Genomic DNA, 19,303 nt, shown 5'->3' with positions numbered 1-19,303 from the left:
TGGGTGTGAGACGAGGTGAAGTGAGCACTGGGGCAAAAGAAGACAGCGGAGGGGTGGGGGCTGTCAGAGCAAAGATGGGGGGTGAAGAGCCCTGCTTTCCTTCCGGCAGTCTCCCTGGGAGGGGGCCCAAGTGGGTATTTCCCAAGTGTCCCAGATCCGCTAGGCCCTGCGGTGTGTTGGGTTGGCCAGCTGGAGCAGGGAGTGGGACACCCGGAGGAGGAGGGGTTGGGGGGGTTCTGAACTGCTTCCCTCTTAGCGGCCCAGTTTTTTTAGCCAATGTGGGCGGTCCTTCCCCCTCTGACAGGGGAAGGGAGGGCTTTTTCTCAGAGTTGGAGAGGTGCCCCTCACAGCTCCCTCCGTCCAGCAAGCAATGTGATCTCAGGCCACCTCTGGCCCTCTGGGAGACTCTAGTCGTGAAGCGGGGGCTCTTCTGAGTGCAGGTTCTCGCCTTCTCCCAAAAGTCACGCAATGGATGCTGAAGCCACTGAGCCCCCGGACGCCCCTGGAACGTTGCTACAATAACGGGGGCAACGTCAGAACATTGCAACACCGGCGGCGGGAGGGAGGTGGTGGGGGCGGCGGCGGGAAGGATTTCCAGACTGGGGGCCGGGCTAACCATGGCCGAGGGCGGGGAGAAGGCGGAGTTCTGCCTCACGGCCTTCTATATAAGCGGGCAGTGGCAGCGGCTGCGCGGTGATACTGACCTTCAGTGTGTCAGTTTCAGCGCCATGGCGCCCTCCAGGAAGTTCTTCGTCGGGGGGAACTGGAAGATGAATGGGCGGAAGAAAAACCTGGGGGAACTCATCACCACTCTGAACGCGGCCAAGGTGCCGGCCGACACCGGTAAGCCCTCGCCGGGTCGGGGTCGGGGTCGGGATCGGGGCCGGGGCCGTGGCCGGGGTGTGGGGAAGGTCGGGCGTGGCAGCGCTCTCTCCCGAGCTCGGTTAGCCGGGTGTCCGCGTGGACCTTGATGCAGGGGTGAGGATAAGGGCTACTGGGGGGTCCGGACTTCGACCCTGCAGCCGCAATACCGGGGGTGTGTCGGAGGAAGAAAGGTGGGGCCACATTTAATGGTGCCCTCCGACCGCGGGGCGGGAAAGGATTTCTTGGGTCACCGGGAGGAAGATGGCCCCGGGGCGCGGGCTTGGGCTGCACCCAACAGGAGCCGGGGATAGGAGCGGAGCCCCTGCGGACGATCGCAGGAGGCTGGTGACAGCCATAGAGTGTGGGGGAGGAGGCTGAGCCTGCGTGCAGGGTTCCAGCTACCTGCCCCCTCGACCGTCTGCTCCGTGCGCCGCCGCACGTAGCTCACGACTCCTCCCCGCTCCTCGCTGGGCGGGCCGAGTCCCCCAGACTAGCGGCTGCGGCCTGCTGAACTACACGCTCTATCCTTTGCCCTCGGCAGCCTGGATGACTGCTGCCTTCCGACGAAGGGGCTGAGCAGGTGCCAAACAAGATGGGCCATTTGGGAATGAGGAGCTATCCTACAGTTTTCTCCAGGCCGGAAACGGGAAAGCACAAGGCCTCTCTATGAGCTAGTCATCTCACTGCCACCCACGGGCAGAGTCTTTACCCTCCCACTCACCTAAATCACAGAACCACGGGCCTCATCAAAACGGGCCCTGGTTTATTCCCCAAAGACCCCAGTGCAAACCCAGGAGTTGGCTGCTTCTGCTTTTGCTAAAAATCCTTGCCTGGGGGTGGTAAGGATGGGCTATTTTAGAAGGGAGGCGTGGTTGGCTCCAAGAGAATGCTGAGTCTAGGAGGTGCCCAGGCCCAGAATAGCCTGGGGAAATCAGAACCACAGCTGTTAAAGAGCAGAGGGCAGGGCAAGGGCCATGGCCTCCCAGGGACACCTGGAAGGCTCAAGGAGTTGGGTACAGGCCCAGCTTGGGCTGGCAAGTGGACAAAGGTTATCCTGCCGGGATGAAAAGGAGTGGAAAGCAGAACTAAGAAATCAGGTGAGGGGACTCCAAAACCCAAGATGGAAGTCTGGAGAATGGCTTCCTTATGACTTCATCCCCTTGTGCTGTCTTCTCTCCAGAAGTGGTTTGTGCACCCCCCACCGCCTACATCGACTTTGCCAGGCAGAAGCTAGATCCCAAGATTGCTGTGGCTGCGCAGAACTGCTACAAAGTGACTAATGGAGCCTTTACTGGGGAGATCAGGTGAGATGCAGGCAGGAGAGGGGTGTGTGGGGGCTCTGCCCTCACTTTCCTCATTGAGGGGAAAGCCAAAGGGTGGGCTCTCTGCTGAAGCATGGCTTTCTGTCTCTTCCTTTAGCCCTGGCATGATCAAAGACTGTGGAGCCACGTGGGTAGTCCTGGGGCACTCGGAGAGAAGGCATGTCTTTGGGGAGTCTGACGAGGTTAGTAATCAGGAGAGGAGGTACAAGATTCCTTATTCCAAGAGGGGCGTCTCACCAAATCTGTTACTCAACAGCTGATTGGACAGAAAGTGGCCCACGCCCTGGCGGAGGGACTTGGAGTAATCGCTTGCATCGGGGAGAAGCTAGATGAGAGGGAAGCTGGCATCACTGAGAAGGTCGTTTTCGAGCAAACCAAGGTCATCGCAGGTAACTCAGTAGAAAGGGACCTTTGAGCCTGGACAGGGCTATGGAGGCACAGAAGGTGGGGTGAGATGCTCTGCAGCCTAATTTGATCCCCATCCCATGCTGATACAGGAAAGGAAGGAGGAAGGTTAGAACCCTTGCATCATCCATACCACTTCTGTTCCTGCCTGGATGGTATAGATGCCACTTGGAGTTCCTCCAACAGCCACCAGGGGGCATTAGGCCACCATCATTCATCATTCCCTGGGCTGTGGGCTGGATAGCTCCTTCCCGTTCACCCTTCCATCTGTGATCTCTGTCCCACAGATAATGTCAAGGACTGGAGCAAGGTTGTCCTGGCCTATGAGCCTGTATGGGCCATTGGTACTGGCAAGACTGCAACACCCCAACAGGTAACCAAGCCCAGGAACTCTGCCCTTATCTTACCCTGCCTCAGTAGGACTAGACTGCCACAGAGATCACCTGAGCCAACCCCTCATTTTAAAGACAGGAGCCCCCAGCGCATCTACCCGGCCTAGTCGGTAGTGCGTCTGATTCTCTGATCTCGGGGTCATGAGTTCAAGTCCCACATTGGGTATAGAGATTACTTTAAAAAATAAAATCTCCCCCAAATAATAACGATAATAATGAACCCCCCCCCCCCCCCCGGCCAAGCCTAGAGAAGAAGAGTGATTTGTCCAAGAACATCTATTCCAGGGCCTGGGTGGAATTGGAGCTGTGGTATTCTGACCCAGATCTCAGGGTTCTTGTCCCGAAACCACATTGCCTCTCTTCAGTGGGGCCCAGGGTCTTTTAGCCTTTGAGTGAAAGGCAGAAAGAGGCTTACTTAGTCTGGTGTCTTGTTTTAGGCCCAGGAAGTACATGAAAAGCTCCGGGGATGGCTTAAGTCCAATGTCTCTGATGCGGTGGCTCAGAGCACCCGTATCATCTATGGAGGTAAGTGGGTTTGGCTCCAGCCTGAGATGGGGGTGGACTCAGCCCTCCTATCCCATCCCTGACAATTCCCTCTCTCTTCTCCGTTCCCAGGTTCTGTGACTGGGGCAACCTGCAAGGAACTGGCAAGCCAGCCTGATGTGGATGGCTTCCTCGTGGGCGGGGCTTCCCTCAAGCCTGAGTTTGTGGATATCATCAATGCCAAACAATAAGCCCATCCGTCTCCCCTCCTCTTCCTGCTAAGCCAGGGACTAGGTAGCTCAGAAGCCCAGTGACTGTGCTCCTATCCCCCACACACATCCCCACCCCGCACATGCTTCTGATGGTGTCACCTGCCCCCCTCGTGGCCAAACTATACCTCTTCCTTACTGTTTACACCTTATCCTGTAATGGTTGGGACCAGGCCAATCCCTTCTCCACTGACTATAGTGGTTGGAACTAAACAGGTCACCAAGGTGGCTCCTCCTTGGCTGAGAGGTGGAAGGGGTGGAATTTGCTCATGGGTCCCCGCTCGGTCCCCAGTGAAGGCAGGAGAGAGAAGCCATCCTCCTCTCCCATCTCCCGCCATGAGGCCAAGGGCTGAGAGAAAGTCCTGTTCTCCCCTCAGAGGCTAGGGGTGCTGTTCTCTCCCATGGTGCCAACGCCTGTGTGTGTTGTATATGTGAGCAGTCCCACGTGTGGGGGAAATAAACACCTGGCACTAAGCCTTGTGGTGTGTCCTTCTTCACTGTCCTTGCCCACATCCCCTCTTTTTCCTTTCTGAGGCAGCCGTAGGACACTTGTGCACAAAACAAAAAAAAAACAACACAGGTTTCTACGACAGCACATCTCTTACTGTTTTTACTTGAAAAAATGTCCTGCACACCAGGCCCAGGCCGCCATAGCCTCCCCTTCTGCCCCTCGGGAAGGCTCTAGGGCCGTAGGGCTCCCCAGAGCTAGGGTTGGGGGAGGGGCCCAGCCTCACCTCCCCCCACCCCACCTCCTGACTTTAAGTAGCTGGTCTAGGCCAGCGGTGCCTCCTCCCCACTCCCCAGGGGAGGGATGGTTTTAAGGCCCCAGCACAATCTGTGGTATCTCAGGGGTCACTGGTAGAGCAGGTAGCGCTTCATGGCAGGGGGCAAGGGCAGAGCAGATACCTGGCCAAGCCGGGTATCCCCCAGGGCGTGGCGCACACACAGGCGGCTCAGGTGCAGAAGGGAGTATGGCTCCGCTGGGAGAGAGAAGGAGGGGAAGGTAAGTAGGGGTGCAGCCACTGGCCCGACCTCCTCAAACTACGGGGTCCTGCCCAAGTTCTCTTCTGCTTTCCTGCCCTGAGTCTTGGTTGAGAGGGAGATCTAAGGCCCCCCAGGGCTGGGAGGCTCTGCAGACTTCACACATCCCGGGCAGCTGGGGGTGAAGCTCTAGCTAAGGCCCTCCAAGCAACAGGCCAGGCAAGTTCTGACAGTGGTGGAGCTGGTCTAGGTTTTGATTCCGTAAAGCCTTGGAGCTGGGGCTGATGAGCCCTCCCTCCTCCACTCCACAACAGCTGGCCATGGGTGACCGGAGGAGCAGTACTCTGCAACTTGCAGAGAACAGTTCAACCAGCCCCAAGCTCTGGCCCCAACCCCTTCTAGAGGAGGCCCCTCCCCTGAAGTCCCCTCCCAGGGCCCTGCCTCTTCGGGTGTTCTCCTTCCAGGTGCCCAGGGCCCCAAAGGCCCCTTACTGGGGTTTGAGGAGGGAAGTAGCACAGACAGATCAGAACCCAGGGAATCTGGTACACACCCTGGGCGTCTGGCACTGCCAGTTCTCTTCCTACACCTCGCCCAGCACCCATTTAACCCTGTGCACCTCTTGCTCCGGGAGCTGATATCTGCGGTGAATCCCTAATCCCTGGAGCGCCTCCCTCTGTTCTGAGGACTCACCACTTACTAGCAAGTTGCTTTCCCAAGCCTCACTTTCACCTCTATTGCTGCTGGGAAAATTAGGTAACATGCGTGAAGACCCTTAGCCATTCCCCACACTGGAGGCAGGTCAGGCTATTCCCTCTGCTCTTGTAAAGTGATGAGCTTCCATCCCAAACCACAGCCACCAGTAACAGAACACTCTCCCCACACCTGCCCCAGGCCTCACCTCTCCTTCCGCCCAGGTAGCTGATGCGGACCTGGCACTGGCCCCAGACAGCGCTTACTGCCGGATAGAGGGTCCTGCCCTTCAGTCCTCGGAAGGCTGGCCCCAGGTAGGTGCCCCCAATAGCGTAGCCCAGAGTTCCCTCCTCCATGTCCAGTACCACCAGCAGCCTCTCCGGCACCTCCAGCTGCTCACCCTGAGGTCTGGCTGGATACTGGGGGGCCCCGAACCCCTTGCTCTGATGGTACAGCTTCCCCCGCCCGATGTCCCAGCCCCACGACTCGCTGTTGCTGCCCAGCAGCGCCGCATAGTGGTCAACCTGCAGCGGGGCGAGGGCTGTGGCCACGCCCACCACGGCGTGGGTACCCCTCTGCTCCCGGGGCCAGCTGATCTCCCAGGCGTGCAGGCCCCTCGAGTAGCCCTTCTTACCCCGGGCCCCATCAGTGCTCTGGGCCACGGGCCGCCGCTCGAAGCATAACCCCCCTTCCTTGACCTCGATGTTCTCCGAGCAGTCCTTGGGGTTCCAGCCGTGGCGCTGTTGGGCTCCCAGATCAGGAGGGGGAGCAGACAGCAGCTCCTCCAAGCCCTCGGGACAGGAGAGGTCAGGGTACAAGGTCTGTGGGGTGGGGGTGCTGCTGCCGCCCCCTGCCAGGGCCGTCTGGCCCATGGAGGTGAGGAGCTTGGAGGACTCCCCGAATCTTGCTGGGGCGCCTCTCTTCTGAAAGTTGATCCTCCGGCTCAGGATTGACCTGGAGAGGACTTGGGAGAGAAGAGGGTGTAAAGGGCGGGATCCTGGCGGGGATCCCTCACCCAGGCGTCTCATCTTTTCATGCATGTTTGCCCACCACCGCTCCACTCCCTCTTCGCCCCCACCCCCGCCCCAAAGCTCTTAGGCCCATCACCCTGCCCTCGCCCATCTGTCCCGGTCTCCCGAGACTCTCGCGGGTTCACCCCCTTTGGATCTCTCCAGGGGTCGTCCCCTCTGCCCACCCCGTGCCCCGTCACCGCCCCCGCACCTCGCTTGGCTTTCCAGGCCGGGAGTCACAGGCCGTCAGGAGGAACCCCGCCGAAGATAGCCGAACGGCGCAGGGCGCAGACTGCCGGCCGCTTCCGCCTCCAGCACCTCCCTCGGCCTCGCCCCGCCCCCAGACCCCGCCCCCACGGGGCCCTCCGGGGCGGTTAACCCTCTCGTCGCCGCCTCAGGTCGCTCCCCGCCCCGTGGCCACCCCCCTGCGGGGCTCCTCGCGGGAGGTTTACACTCCACTCGGGTCGCTGCTGCGGAGGGCACGCCCCGCCCCGAGGACCCGTCCCCCCAGGACCCATCCCCGGACGGTTACCCTCTGGCCCCGCCTCGAGGTCCCGCCCCGCATGGAGACCCTCCTGGGTGGTTAACCCTCCTTGGCAGCCACGGAGTCTGCACCAGACTGTCGAGGCTCGGAATGAACTCTGACGGGATCACCGCTTTGGGATCCCAGGAAGTGCGTTCGCCATCGTCAAGACCTTTGAGCCGCTTGAGCCGCTCAACTCCTGAGCCCCTAGAGATGAGGGGCATGGGGTCAAGGAGGGGCTTTCGTTGTGCTGGCATCTATTTCTATGTCCTTTTGATTCTGGGTCACTGTTTCTGGACCGGTCGCTTTCTGCCCCACTTGTAAGGGAGTCTGTTTTATGCCTGAGGCTTTGAACTATGTTTTCAGAGGTAGGTGTCCTAGGTCTAGTCTTCATCTTGGATGTCAATCCATTCCTGAGCTGTTGGTCTCAAATGGTGGAATATAGTGGTTAAGACTGGTTGTGAGTGAAGCTATGTCACTCATTAGCTCTATGACCTTGCGGAGGTTGCCAAACTTCTCTAAACCTGTTTTTTCTTATGTAAAATGGGAATAATGATAGTAGTCACCTCATAGGGTCGTTGTGGAGTTGAAATAGTCCAGGTAAAGCACTTAGCACAGAGCCTGGTGCGTATTCATGCAGTCACTAAGCATAATTCTTATTGTTAACACTTACTGAGTGTACACTCTATAGAAAGGCAATGTAATATAGTGATGACAGATGCCAAATGTGGAGCCAGGCTAACTGGGGGTGAATACCTGAAACCCAGTATGCACATGACCTTGGGCAAATTACTTAACCTCCCCAGTGCCTGTTTCTTCCTCTGTAAGTTGGAGATACTGTTGGTATCTACTGCAAAGGGCATTGTGAGGATTCAGTGAGGTTATATATATGTAAACTCAGAGGAGCTTCTGGTTCAAATTTAATCATTTGTGCTAAGCACTGAAGATGCAGCAGTGAATCCCAAGGAGGTTACGGGGACATTTATAAAACAGTTTATCATGTAGTAGATGAAATTATGGAGATACAAAGAAAGTATTATGGGACTCAAAAGGATGGAACTCCTAACCAAGGATCAAGCAGTTAGGCAAGTGTCCTGGAGGAAGTTAACACTGGGCTGAATCTTAAAGAATGACTAGGAATTGGCTTGAGAGGTGGTTCTGCAGGATGGGGGCTAGGTTTGGGGTGCTGCATGGAGAAGACATTCTCCAGACAGAGGGGTCAGCATGAAAAAAGCCAGAAGCAGTAGATGGGAAGACTTTGGTGTCCCTGCAACTAGAAAGGAAGCAGGAGAGACAAGCCTAGAAAAGTCAGTGCCGGATGACAGTGACCTTGTAGATCAAGCTAAAGAATGCAAACGTTCTCTTGTTGGACAGGCCAGTAATGGGGAGACACATAGGAGGGAAGCAGGAGAGGAATATGGTCAGATACTCGTTTTAGAAAAGCCCTCCTGGGAGTGCCTGGCTCGCTCAGTCAGTAGACCATGAAACACTTAATCTCGGGCTCGGGTCAAGCTCCACATGGGGTGTAGAGATTATTTAAAAAAAAAAAAAAATCATTAGAAAAACCACCCTGGCATAGCAAATGTAGAGGAGGCATCAAGGGAAATACGATGAGAAGCAAAGAGACCGGTTACAGCAGCCCAGGTGACAAGTGGCAAGAGCCTGAAATAAGGCAGTAGAAATAAGGAAGAAAAGAATTCAAGAAACACTGATGAAACTGCAAGATTTGGTGGCTGATAAATGCTGAGGCGAGAGAAAGGGAGGTTTCTAGCCTGGAAGACAGTTGGAAAGTGGTACCGCTAATGCAGAAAGAAAAGCAATTGGAACGGGGCAGGGGGTGGGGGGAAGATGAATGCGCTTTAGGACGTGTTTTTGAGGTGCCCGACCTGAGCCACAACCAGATAGAACCATTCAGAACACATGTGAAAACTGCAGGTCTGAAGGGTAGTAAGAGGCCTGGGCTGGAGATATAAATTTGGGAGGTGATGCAGCCTTCAGCCAGAGGCTGAACTGTGGAGAATCAGTGAGGGGACCCAGAGACAGTGTGTAGAGAGAGAAGAGGGTTAAGGAGGACACAGTGAGCAGAAAATGCAAGCTTGATCACTCAAGAATTTTTTGGTCATTAGCAACTTTGGTGAGAGAGCACATGTGGGAGGTGGGAGTCTAGGTTGAAGAGGCTGACTTGGCATTTTCTGTAGGTCAGGTGCTGTTGTGCTACAAGCTTCACATTTTGGGGGGATAGAGAGTTGGGAGAGATAGGGTGACAATCATGTCTCGTAGTCAAAATTACCCTTGAAAATCCCTTACCTACCCCATCTATTAGATACAGCGTATGTTAGTTTTGTGTAAAACACAGTATGTGGCAGTATTCTACAAGGATGTATGAATAAAATTGTATAATTTTAATTGAAGACAAAGAAGAAAACATATTAAAAGGAAAGATGTGATCCTGAATACCTGTCATCCACCTAACCTAGATAATCTTGCCAGTGTGATGACAAAAATAATGACATCATGACCATGGATAGTGGCCTATGATAAATGTTAGTGCAGGAGCTGTGTGATAACTGCGTGGTTGAAGGCTTAGGGGACAAAGAGCAAGCCTCGGTCATGATGAGTCAAGTTCAGGTTCAGAAGTGCACCTGCTCAGCTGCTCATTGTTTAATACATGGTATTCACCAGTTGTCACCCCAGAATCTTGAACTGCTCAAACATTTGGGGTGTGTGTGTGTGTGTGTGTGTGTGTGTGTGTATGTGTGTGTGTGTTTTAACGAGAGAGCACAAGTGGGGGAGAGGGACAGAAGGAGAGAGAAAAATCTCAAGCAGGCTCCACACTCAGCACCAAGCCTGAGGTTGGGCTCAACCCACAGCCCTGGGATCATGACCTGAGCCAAAATCAAGACTGGGTCGCTCAACCAACTGAGCCACCCAGGCCCCCCTCAAATGTATTGATAATAGTTCAAATATTACATAATGCTACATTTTATCTTTTTACTTTTTATTGAAATGTAGCATATGTAATCTTTAAAAAAATTTTTAACGTTTATTCATTTTTTTAAATATGAAATTTATTGTCAAATTGGTTTCCATACAACACCCAGTGTTCATCCCAAAAGGTGCCCTCCTCAATACCCATCACCCACCCTCCCCTCCCTCCCACCCCCCATCAACCCTCAGTTTGTTCTCAGTTTTTAAGAGTCTCTTATTCTTTGGCTCTCTCCCTCTCTAACCTCTTTTTTTTTTCCCTTCCCCTCCCCCATGGACTTCTGTTAAGTTTCTCAGGATCCACATAAGAGTGAAAACATATGGTATCTGTCTTTCTCTGTATGACTTATTTCACTTAGCACAACACTCTCCAGTTCCATCCACGTTGCTACAAAAGGCCATATTTCATTCTTTCTCATCACCATGTAGTATTCCATTGTGTATATAAACCACAATTTCTTTATCCATTCATCAGTTGATGGACATTTAGGCTCTTTCCATAATTTGGCTATTGTTGAGAGTGCTGCTATAAACATTGGGGTATAAGAGCCCCTATGCATCAGCACTCCTGTATCCCTTGGGTAAAGTTTATTCATTTTTGAGAGACAGAGAGAGATGAGTGCAAGCAGGGGTGGGGCAGAGAGAGAGGGAGACACAGAATCTGAAGCAGGTGCCAGGCTCTGAGCTGTCAGCACAGAGCCTGATGCAGGGGCTCGAACTCACGAACCATGAGATCATGACCTGGGCTTAACTGACTGAGCCACCCAGACGCCCCAGATATGTAATCTTAAATTCAATGAATTGTTATGTATGCTGAATGGCTGTCATCAAAAGGATCAAGAACATTTCTAGCATCCCAGAAATCAAGAACATTTCTAGCATCTTGCCTTTTCCTTGACACTGCACCTGTAAAGGTAACTCTTATTTGACCTCTATCAGTATAGATTTGTTTTGCCTGTTCAATTTCATATGATACCATATATTATATATATGGTATAGTCTATTCTTTTGTGTCTGACTTATTTTTCTCAGCATGATGACTGAGTCATCTATCATGTTGCATGAAATGGTTAACTCATTATTTTCATTGTTATACATTAATCCATCCTATGGACATACCACAATTTATTCCACCTTTGATGGCCATTTGTTTCCAGTTGTTAGCTATTATAAAGCTACTATGTACAGTATTGTATAAGTTTTTAGTGGACCTACGCACTCACTTTTGTTGGGTGCATACTTACATGCAGAATTGCTGAGTTATAAGGAATATAATGTTAACCACATGTGATTTTCCAGTTTCCCTCCATAGAGATTTTATTCAGAAATTAAATCAGTCAGGTATTTCAGCATTTTTGCAGCAACTTCAATCTACTTATGATTTGATCTGGTCATCCCTTCCTGTTCATCATATTTTTGTCTTCTGGGATGATTTTATCAGTTCCTCAAGCTTTTTATTAGCGTTTCTCAGTGGCTCTCAAGAAGTTCTTCACCGATGACTGGGTGGCTCAGTTGGTTAAGCATCTGACTCCTGATTTCAGCTCAGATCATGATCTCTTGTCTCAGTTTGTGAGTGCAAGCCCCGTGTCTGGTTCTAGCGTGGAGCCTCCTTGGGGTTCTCTCCCTCTCTCTCTGCCCCTCCCCTGTGCTGTTTGTCTCTCTCTCAAAATAAACTTCAAAAAATTTTTTTAATAAAAAAAGTTCTTAAATTTCTTTTAAAAAATTTTTCTTGGGGCGCCTGGGTGGCGCAGTTGGTTAAGCGTCCGACTTCAGCCAGGTCACGATCTCGCGGTCCGTGAGTTCGAGCCCCGCGTCAGGCTCTGGGCTGATGCCTCGGAGCCTGGAGCCTGTTTCCGATTCTGTGTCTCCCTCTCTCTCTGCCCCTCCCCCGTTCATGCTCTGTCTCTCTCTGTCGCAAAAATAAATAAACGTTGAAAAAAAATTAAAAACAAATTTTTCTTAATGTTTATTCATTTTTTGAGAGAAAGAGAGACAGAGTGCAAGTGGGGAGCAGCAGAGAGAGAGGGAGACACAGAATCCAAAGCAGAGTCCAGGCTCTGAGCTGTCAGCACAGAGCCTGATGCAGGGCTTGAACCCATGAACTGAGAGATCATGACCTGAGCCAAAGTTGGCCACTCAACTGACTGAGCCACCCTGGCACCCCTTCAATTTCTTTCACAAAGCCAACATGACCCACTTGTTAGGCCATTTTAACAATGTGTTTCACTTTTTTTTTTTAAGTTCATTTATTTTGAGAGACAGAGAGAGCAAGCAGGGGAAAGGCAGAGAGGGAGGGAGAGAGAATCCCAAGCAGGCTCCACACTGTCAGCAGGGAGTCCAACGCAGGGCTAAAACCCATGACCATGAGATCATGACCTGAGCCGAAATTAAGAGTCATATGCTTAACCAGTTGAGCCACCCAGGTGCCCCTTTTAAAATTTTAAATGTTTATTTTGAGAGAGAGAGAGAAAGAGAGAGAGAGAGAGAATGAATCCCAAGCAGGCTCCATGATCAGTTTACAGCTCGATGTGGGGCTTGGTCCACAACCATGCAATCACGACCTGAATGGAAATCAAGAGTCAGACACTTAACCGACTGAGTCACCCAGGCACTCCAGTGTGTTTCACTTCCCTGTCAATAGAAAACCCTTAAAATCCGAAACACATTCTTCCCAACACGCATGGCCTGTTTTAAGCTTGATTGTTGCCATGACTGTTCAATAGAAGTGTTGTAACCGGCAAGACTGAAGAATGTCCAACTCTTCCAACCTTACCACATTTAGATTAGGGTCAGCATTCATGGCTCTGAGAGTCAGAGTCTGGAATCTCAGCCTCGTGGATGTGACTGAAAAATCATGCTTAGGTCAGCAAACTGATGGACAGCGGTGATGTTGGGAAAGGTAGTCTTCGATGACTCTAGGAGCACGTTCATAAAGAGTGTGATATACATCAGATGATATGCCAAGGTCTTCCTCTATGAGGTCTTACTTGACTTGTAGAATGTAGAACTGTAAATCCCAGCTGTGGAAAGTGCTGCGGTCACCTAGCGGTTTGCATGTGATTGCTGGAGTACAAGCTTCTTGTTTGGTTTTGCTTTGTGTTTTAGGGCACTGGATCTGTATCCCTGTAGAACACGTCTGGTTTTATTAAAGAAAGGGCTACACTGCCACCATGACAGAGGAGGAGAATGGTGGTCACAAGGCCATTAATGATTTTCAATCCAGGGCCTTGTGTTTCTAGTTTGGAAATATAAAAGCAGTTGGGCATTCCCCCCCACCCCCAAGATACCAACCTCGTTATATTCTAAAAGATAGCCATTTGGCCAGCAATTGTTTTTATTTTTATTTATTTATTTATTTATTTTAATTTTTTTTTTCAACGTTTATTTATTTTTGGGACAGAGAGAGACAAAGCATGAACGGGGGAGGGGCAGAGAGAGAGGGAGACACAGAATCGGAAACAGGCTCCAGGCTCTGAGCCATCAGTCCAGAGCCTGACGCACCGCGAGATCGTGACCTGGCTGAAGTCGGACGCTTAACCGACTGCGCCACCCAGGCGCCCCCAACCAGCAATTGTTTTTAGTAGCTCTGGGTGGCTTTTACTCTCTGCTCTACACAGACACAGCCTCACTAACGGTTTGCTGGTTTTAAAAGATGAAGTGGTTTCTGAACGTTAGGCCATCCTTGCCTGGTTTTGAAATCCTTCCATCTGAAGCTCTCTTCTTCTCTGGCAGGAGGTTGAACTAGGCCTTGAGACCAAGAGCTTCCCCCCCCCCCCCCCGTTTTTGTTTTTTGGTGTTTTTGTTTTTTGTTTTTGCCACGTATCGCCATTGTTAGGCTCATATATTTGGTTCCTTTCTTCCAGGAATAAATTTGTGCTCTTTGAGTCTTCATTAAAGGTTCATCACACTTACTTTGGTGTCGCTATAGCAGTTACGCAAGAACTTGGAAGACCTACTACCTGGCTTCACAAATTTGTTGAATCTTGACCGCTCATGTGATTTTCTTGAGGTTCTATTTATGTGCCAGGTCGGAGGTGGACATAACCACCCCTTGGTAAAATGGTTGGATTGCCTTCACATGGGTCGTGTTATATGGAAAAGAGGCATCTGTTCTGGAGTCTAGTTCTAAAAACGAAACACTGGAGTCGCAGTCAGCCTCCTAAGATACAGGCACGGAGAGGCCGAGAACTGGAGCCAAAGAGAACACGGCCTAGTCTCCCATCTGACACTGGCGCGGAACGGTGGCGGGCAACCTTCTGCCCCCTATTTAAGAAGTTCGCGTTGGGGCGCCTGGGTGGCTTGGTCGGTTGAGTGTCCGACTTCGGCTCAGGTCATGATCTCACGGCCGGTGAGTTCGAGCCCCATGTCGGGCTCTGGGCTGACCGCTCAGAGCCTGCAGCCTGTTTCAGATTCTGTGTCTCCCTCTCTCTCTGCCCCTCCCCTGTTCATGCTCTGTCTCTCTCTGTCTCAAAAATAAATAAATTTTAAAAAAAAAAAATAAAAAAAAAAAAAAAAAAAAAAAAGAAGTTCGCGTTAAGTGCGTCTATGATTAAACCCCAACGTATCTCATTCAGTCCTCACACTGAAGATATCCCAATTTTTACAGATTCGGAAACCGCGGCTCGGAGAGGTTAAGCGACCCGCCCAAGACTACAGGGCTGGTAAACGACAGCGTCAAGGATTTAAAAACGGGAAGCCACTCGCAAAACACCAGGGCGGCGACGAAATGGCGACCGCAGAAAACCTGTAAGCCCGGGCGAGACGCCCCGCCCCGCCCCGCCCTCCGCTGCCGCCCCGGGCGCTAGTTTCGTAACCGCGGCGGGGGGCGGGGCGCTGACTCCCGGCCCGCCGGCGGTCACGTGGGCGGGCCGCCAGAGCGGGGGGCTCGCACGCCCCCCAGCGGCCGCACCCGTTGCCGGGCGCTCCTCGCGTCCCACCTGCCTGCCCCGACGGAGGTAGGAGCCCTCAAGCTAGCGCCCGCCCCGGCACTGCAGCTCCCGCCCCCCGCCACCCGCCTTCCGGAGCGTCTGGAACGTTCTGCGCCGGAACAAAGGCCCCAGGGCGGAAGCGAGGGCCTGAAGCTTGAAAGGCTAGGGCCTCTTAAGCCGGCCGCTGAGGGGCGGCTCCAGTCCAGGGCTCCAGAGGCGAGTGGAAGGGACCGGTGCTTCTGCCAGTTTCCAATTCGAGGCTTACATCTTTACAAGTAAAGGGCCCACTTCCTCCATCCCTCAAAAAATTTTCCTTTGCATCTCCATCTCTCTTCCTTCAGGGTAGTAAGTAACGTCTAGGGGCCCTCCACAGGAGAGAATCTTTTTGTTCTCCTTGGAAGAGGGAGATCAGAAGAAGGAGACACACAGGTTATGTTAGAAACTAGTATAAAGGAGCACACCTATTATAATAACCACAACCTCTTCAGCTCTGCAAACCTCACCAAGATTAGGCAGTCATCAAATGTCTTGCTTGCCAAATATACCCTTTTGTTTATGCGTGCTAATTTAAAAAATACTGACTTTTTCTAATTTTCCTTCCACCTTTATATCCTTCAGGGCCTCTACTCCTTCCAGTGAATCCTTTTTTCTTTTTCTTTTTTAATGTTTATTTATTTTTGAGAGAGACAGACTGCAAGTGGGAAGGGGCAGAGAAAGAGGGAGACACAGAATCCAAGGCAGGCTCCAGGCTCTGAGCTGTCAGCACGGAGCCCGAAGCAGGGCTCCGGCCCCAAACCAGGAGATCATGACCTGAGCTGAAGTTGGACGCTTAACCGACTGAGCTACCCAGGTGCTCCTCCTTCTAGTGAATCCTAATTGGGTGTCTCCCAGGCTTGTCCTTGGTTCATTCCTCCTCACTGATTCTCCAAAGTGGAAGCCTTGAGGCGATAAGGACGTTTCAACCATAGGTACAAATCCAAACTGAGGGAAGAGTGTCCTTGATTACTTTTCTTTAATGTTTATTTTATTTTTGAGAGAGAGAGACACAGAATGCGAGTTGGGGAGGGTCAGACAGAGAGGAAGAGACAGAATCCAAAGCAGGCACCAGGCTCTAATCTGTCAGCACAGAGCCCAATGTGGGGCTCGGACCCACAAACTATGAGATCATGACCTGAGTTGAAGTTGGATGCTTACCCGACTGAGCTACCCAGGCGCCCCTGTCCTTGATTACTTTAAAAAAAAACCCGAAAAACAAAAAAACCGTTTTTAATGTGTACTTATTTTGAGAGAGAGAGAGAGAAAGAGAGCATGAGCAGGGGAGGGGCAGAGAGAGAGGGAGACACAGAATCCAAAGCAGGCTCCAGGCTCTGAGCTGTCAGCACAGAGCCTGACACGGGGCTCCAACCCACAAACTGTGAGATCGTGACCTGAGCTGAAGTAGGATGCTTACCGGACTGAGCCACCCAGGCGCCCCTGTCCTTGATTACTTTTTAAAAGCACATTTAATATTCATTCAGTCAGGGTGGCTTAGTGGGTTAAGGGTATGACTCTTGATTTCAGCACAGGTCCTGATCTCCCATTTGGTGAGATTGAGCCCCCATCAGTCTCTGTGCTGACAGCATGGAGCCTGCTTGGATTTCTCTACCTCTCTCTCTGCTCCTCCCCGACTTGCGCATGTGCATGCACGTGCTCTCTCTCTCTCAAACCCCCTTCCGCCCCCCCCAAGACAAAAACAACTTTTAAAAAACTGATTCAGCCAGTATTTATTAAGCACTTTTTATGTGGCATGCACTGTGCCAGGCAGCAGGATGCAGAGTGAAACTCAAGGTCTGCTGGAGTTGGAAGAAGCCAACTTAGAAGTCCTTGATGACATCTAGACTGGCGCAAACCTGATGATTAAGGCAAATTGTGTTTACTGCTATCCAGGAAAGGCAGGGAACTGTAAGAGGGGATCCTACTTTGGATTCCAGATCAGGAAAGACCTTTCTGAGGCCTGGATGATGAGCAGGAGCTGGTGAAAAGTTCCACACAGAAGAAAAGAGTAGAAGTGAAAGCCCTGAAGGAGGAAGGGGCTTCGTGGTGCGAAGAACTGAAGAGAGGGCTATGTGGTCCAAGTGTGGCTTGGGCCCCAAAGTGAAGGTCAGAGAGGTGTCACAGCAGCTGGAGAGAAGTAGATGTATTCAAGATACATTTGGAGGTAGAATGGATCGCACTCTGTGATATGTTCACTGGGAGGCCAGTGGGGAAAAGTGTCACCGAAGGTGAAAATAATGACAAGGATGACCCCGAGGTTCCTGCTTTGAACATCTGAATGGTGATATAAGGAGCGCTGAAGAAAAGCAGAGGTAGGGGGAAAGATACAGGATTTGTTCGGGGGATGTGTTTGGTTGGAGATGTCTGTGAGTTACATAAATGGAGAAGTAGGAGGTTAGCTGTGTCAGCCTGGCACTGTAAAGAGTTCTTGGTTGGAAATAGAAATTTGGAACTCAGCGGGATACGCGCTGGTGTGCCGAAACTCAGTTGTAGGGGCTTGTGACAGCCGATGGTTTTTCATGAATTCCGTAAGCTAAGCCAGTTGTTAAAGGCTGCCATTATGTTTTTAAAAAGTGCGTAGACACAAATTTAAATAAATTATGTTTTATTTTATTTTTTTGAGATTTTAGGTTTTTTTTTTAATTTTTTTTTAACGTTTTATTTATTTTTGAGACAGGGAGAGACAGAGCATGAACAGGGGAGGGTCAGAGAGAGAGGGAGACACAGAATCTGAAACAGGCTCCGGGCTGTCAGCACAGAGCCCAACGCGGGGCTCGAACTCACGGACCACGAGATCATGACCTGAGCCGAAGTCGGCCGCTTAACCAACTGAGCCACCCATGCGCCCTGAGATTTTAGTTTTTAAGTAATCTCCACACCCAATGGAGGGCTCAAACTCACAGCCCCAAGATGAAGAGTGGCATGCTCTACCGACTAAACCATCCAGGCACCCCTAAATAAATTGAATTTTTCTTAAAAAAGGTTAAAAGGTACTTACAAGTCTTTGGAGCCAGAAGTCCAAGAGCAAGGTGTCAGTAGGTTTGGTTTCTTCTGAGGCCTTTCTCGCAGAAAAGGTGCTTTCTCGTGTTCTCATACAGTCTTTTTCTCTGTGCCCAGATTTCGTCTTCTTAAACCCACAGCAGTCAGATTGGATTTGGGCCCACCCTAAAGGTCTCATTTTATTTTTTATTTTTTTAATTAATTAATTAATTAGTTTATTTATTTTTGAGAGAGAGAGAGAGACAGAGCATGAGCAGGGGAAGGGCCAAGAGAGAGAGGGAGACACAGAATCCGAAGCAGGCTCCGGGCTCTGAGATCATGACCTGAGCCAAAGTTGGATGCTTAACCGACTGAGCCACCCAGGCGCCCAATAAAGGTCTCATTTTAATGTCACCATCACTTTACAGGGCCTATTTCCAAACATAGTCACATTCAGAGGTACTGGGAGTTAGGACTTCAAAATATGGATGAGGGAGCAAATTCAGCCCCTAACAATGTTACTGTTATGTATGCTCTTGAAGTTATTTACCTTGTGAAGTCAGCCATGGTGGGAGTGTTTACACCAGAGAAATTGGCAAATGCTAAAAATTAAGGCTTTTTGTTATCCCTGGAGCAGCTGTTGTTAGACATTTACCAACACACCACACATCATAACTATAGGTGTTACTTAGTCTCTAGAGCATCATTTGAATCTGAGAAATGTGAAACACACACACACACACACACACACACACACACACACACACCCCCCACACAACACTATTTGGCTGAAGTGCTTTAAGCTATGACTGGTACAGATACAGAGAAAGTCTTCTCTGTGTCAGTGGTTCGCAAGGAGAAGTGTATCAAGATGCTTTCCACTGAGTCACAGAAACTCTGACCAAGTGGTGTTAAAGGACATTTCATAAAGACATTTGTTATTTCACATAAAAATAAATCCAGGGGTAGTGGGGGCTTCTGGAAAAGAGGGTTCCTTACTCTTAAGAGAAAGCAGTAGTAAGGAACTCTGGCAGAATGTGAATGGCTTCACTCGGGTCCTTGATTGCTACCTGCAGCCATCACATGACTATGGGAAGACTAAGTCATAGAAGGCAGGACTGCAGGGGCACCCCCGGTGGCTCAGTCAGTTAAGCGTCCAACTTCGGCTCAGGTCACGATCTCCCTGCTCGTGAGTTTGAGCCCCACATCTCTGCTATCAGCACAGAGCCCTCTTCAAATCATCTGCCCCCTCTCTCTCTGCCCCTCCCCTGCTTGTCCCCCCCCCCCGCCGAAAAATAAATAAATGAACTTAAAAAAAAAAAAAAAAGACAGTATGTGGACTGGGTCCTGGAAGACATAGTGAAATGGAAAGATGAGCCAATTTTGAGGCTCAGCTTTAGCTCTGTCTTTAGTGGCCTGTGGTCATCTTCATGTGGATA

At 51.0% G+C, this 19,303-nt stretch overlaps 2 protein-coding genes across 2 annotated transcripts; one reads left to right on the top strand and one right to left on the bottom strand.

The window, feature by feature from the left end:
* Positions 1-602: 602 nt before the first annotated feature.
* TPI1 (triosephosphate isomerase 1) lies at positions 603-4,209 on the top strand. The gene is made up of 7 exons (XM_040463052.1): positions 603-843; positions 2,045-2,168; positions 2,284-2,368; positions 2,443-2,575; positions 2,879-2,964; positions 3,421-3,508; positions 3,599-4,209. Exons 1-7 carry the CDS (start codon positions 618-620, stop codon positions 3,715-3,717), a joined length of 861 nt encoding a protein of 286 aa, XP_040318986.1. The 5' UTR covers positions 603-617; the 3' UTR covers positions 3,718-4,209.
* A 107-nt stretch (positions 4,210-4,316) lies between these two features.
* SPSB2 (splA/ryanodine receptor domain and SOCS box containing 2) lies at positions 4,317-6,760 on the bottom strand. The gene is made up of 3 exons (XM_040463053.1): positions 6,628-6,760; positions 5,615-6,370; positions 4,317-4,715 (listed from the first exon to the last, which is right to left on the bottom strand). The coding sequence occupies exons 2-3, from the start codon at positions 6,276-6,278 to the stop codon at positions 4,588-4,590; spliced, it is 792 nt and encodes a 263-aa protein (XP_040318987.1). The 5' UTR covers positions 6,279-6,370; positions 6,628-6,760; the 3' UTR covers positions 4,317-4,587.
* Positions 6,761-19,303: the final 12,543 nt, after the last annotated feature.

Source organism: Herpailurus yagouaroundi, unplaced genomic scaffold, assembly GCF_014898765.1.
Source record: "Herpailurus yagouaroundi ecotype Mexico unplaced genomic scaffold, PumYag 355, whole genome shotgun sequence".
Taxonomy (NCBI): Eukaryota; Metazoa; Chordata; class Mammalia; order Carnivora; family Felidae; genus Herpailurus; species Herpailurus yagouaroundi.
The sequence above is the reverse complement of the archived record's forward strand: the minus strand, read 5'-3'. Positions and strand labels throughout refer to the sequence as shown.

What these genes read in the sequence shown, in the direction of transcription:
- TPI1 (XM_040463052.1), top strand. Translation starts at nt 618, where the DNA reads ATGGCCGAGGGCGGGGAGAAGGCGGAGTTCTGCCTCACGGCCTTCTAT. An exon ending in CAAGGTGCCGGCCGACACCG is followed by an intron (nt 844 to 2,044) that starts GTAAGCCCTCGC and finishes TCTTCTCTCCAG; the next exon opens with AAGTGGTTTGTGCACCCCCC. An exon ending in CACCCGTATCATCTATGGAG is followed by an intron (nt 3,509 to 3,598) that starts GTAAGTGGGTTT and finishes CTCCGTTCCCAG; the next exon opens with GTTCTGTGACTGGGGCAACC.
- SPSB2 (XM_040463053.1), bottom strand. Translation starts at nt 6,278, where the DNA reads ATGGGCCAGACGGCCCTGGCAGGGGGCGGCAGCAGCACCCCCACCCCA. An exon ending in CTACCTGGGCGGAAGGAGAG is followed by an intron (nt 4,716 to 5,614) that starts GTGAGGCCTGGG and finishes TCTCTCTCCCAG; the next exon opens with CGGAGCCATACTCCCTTCTG.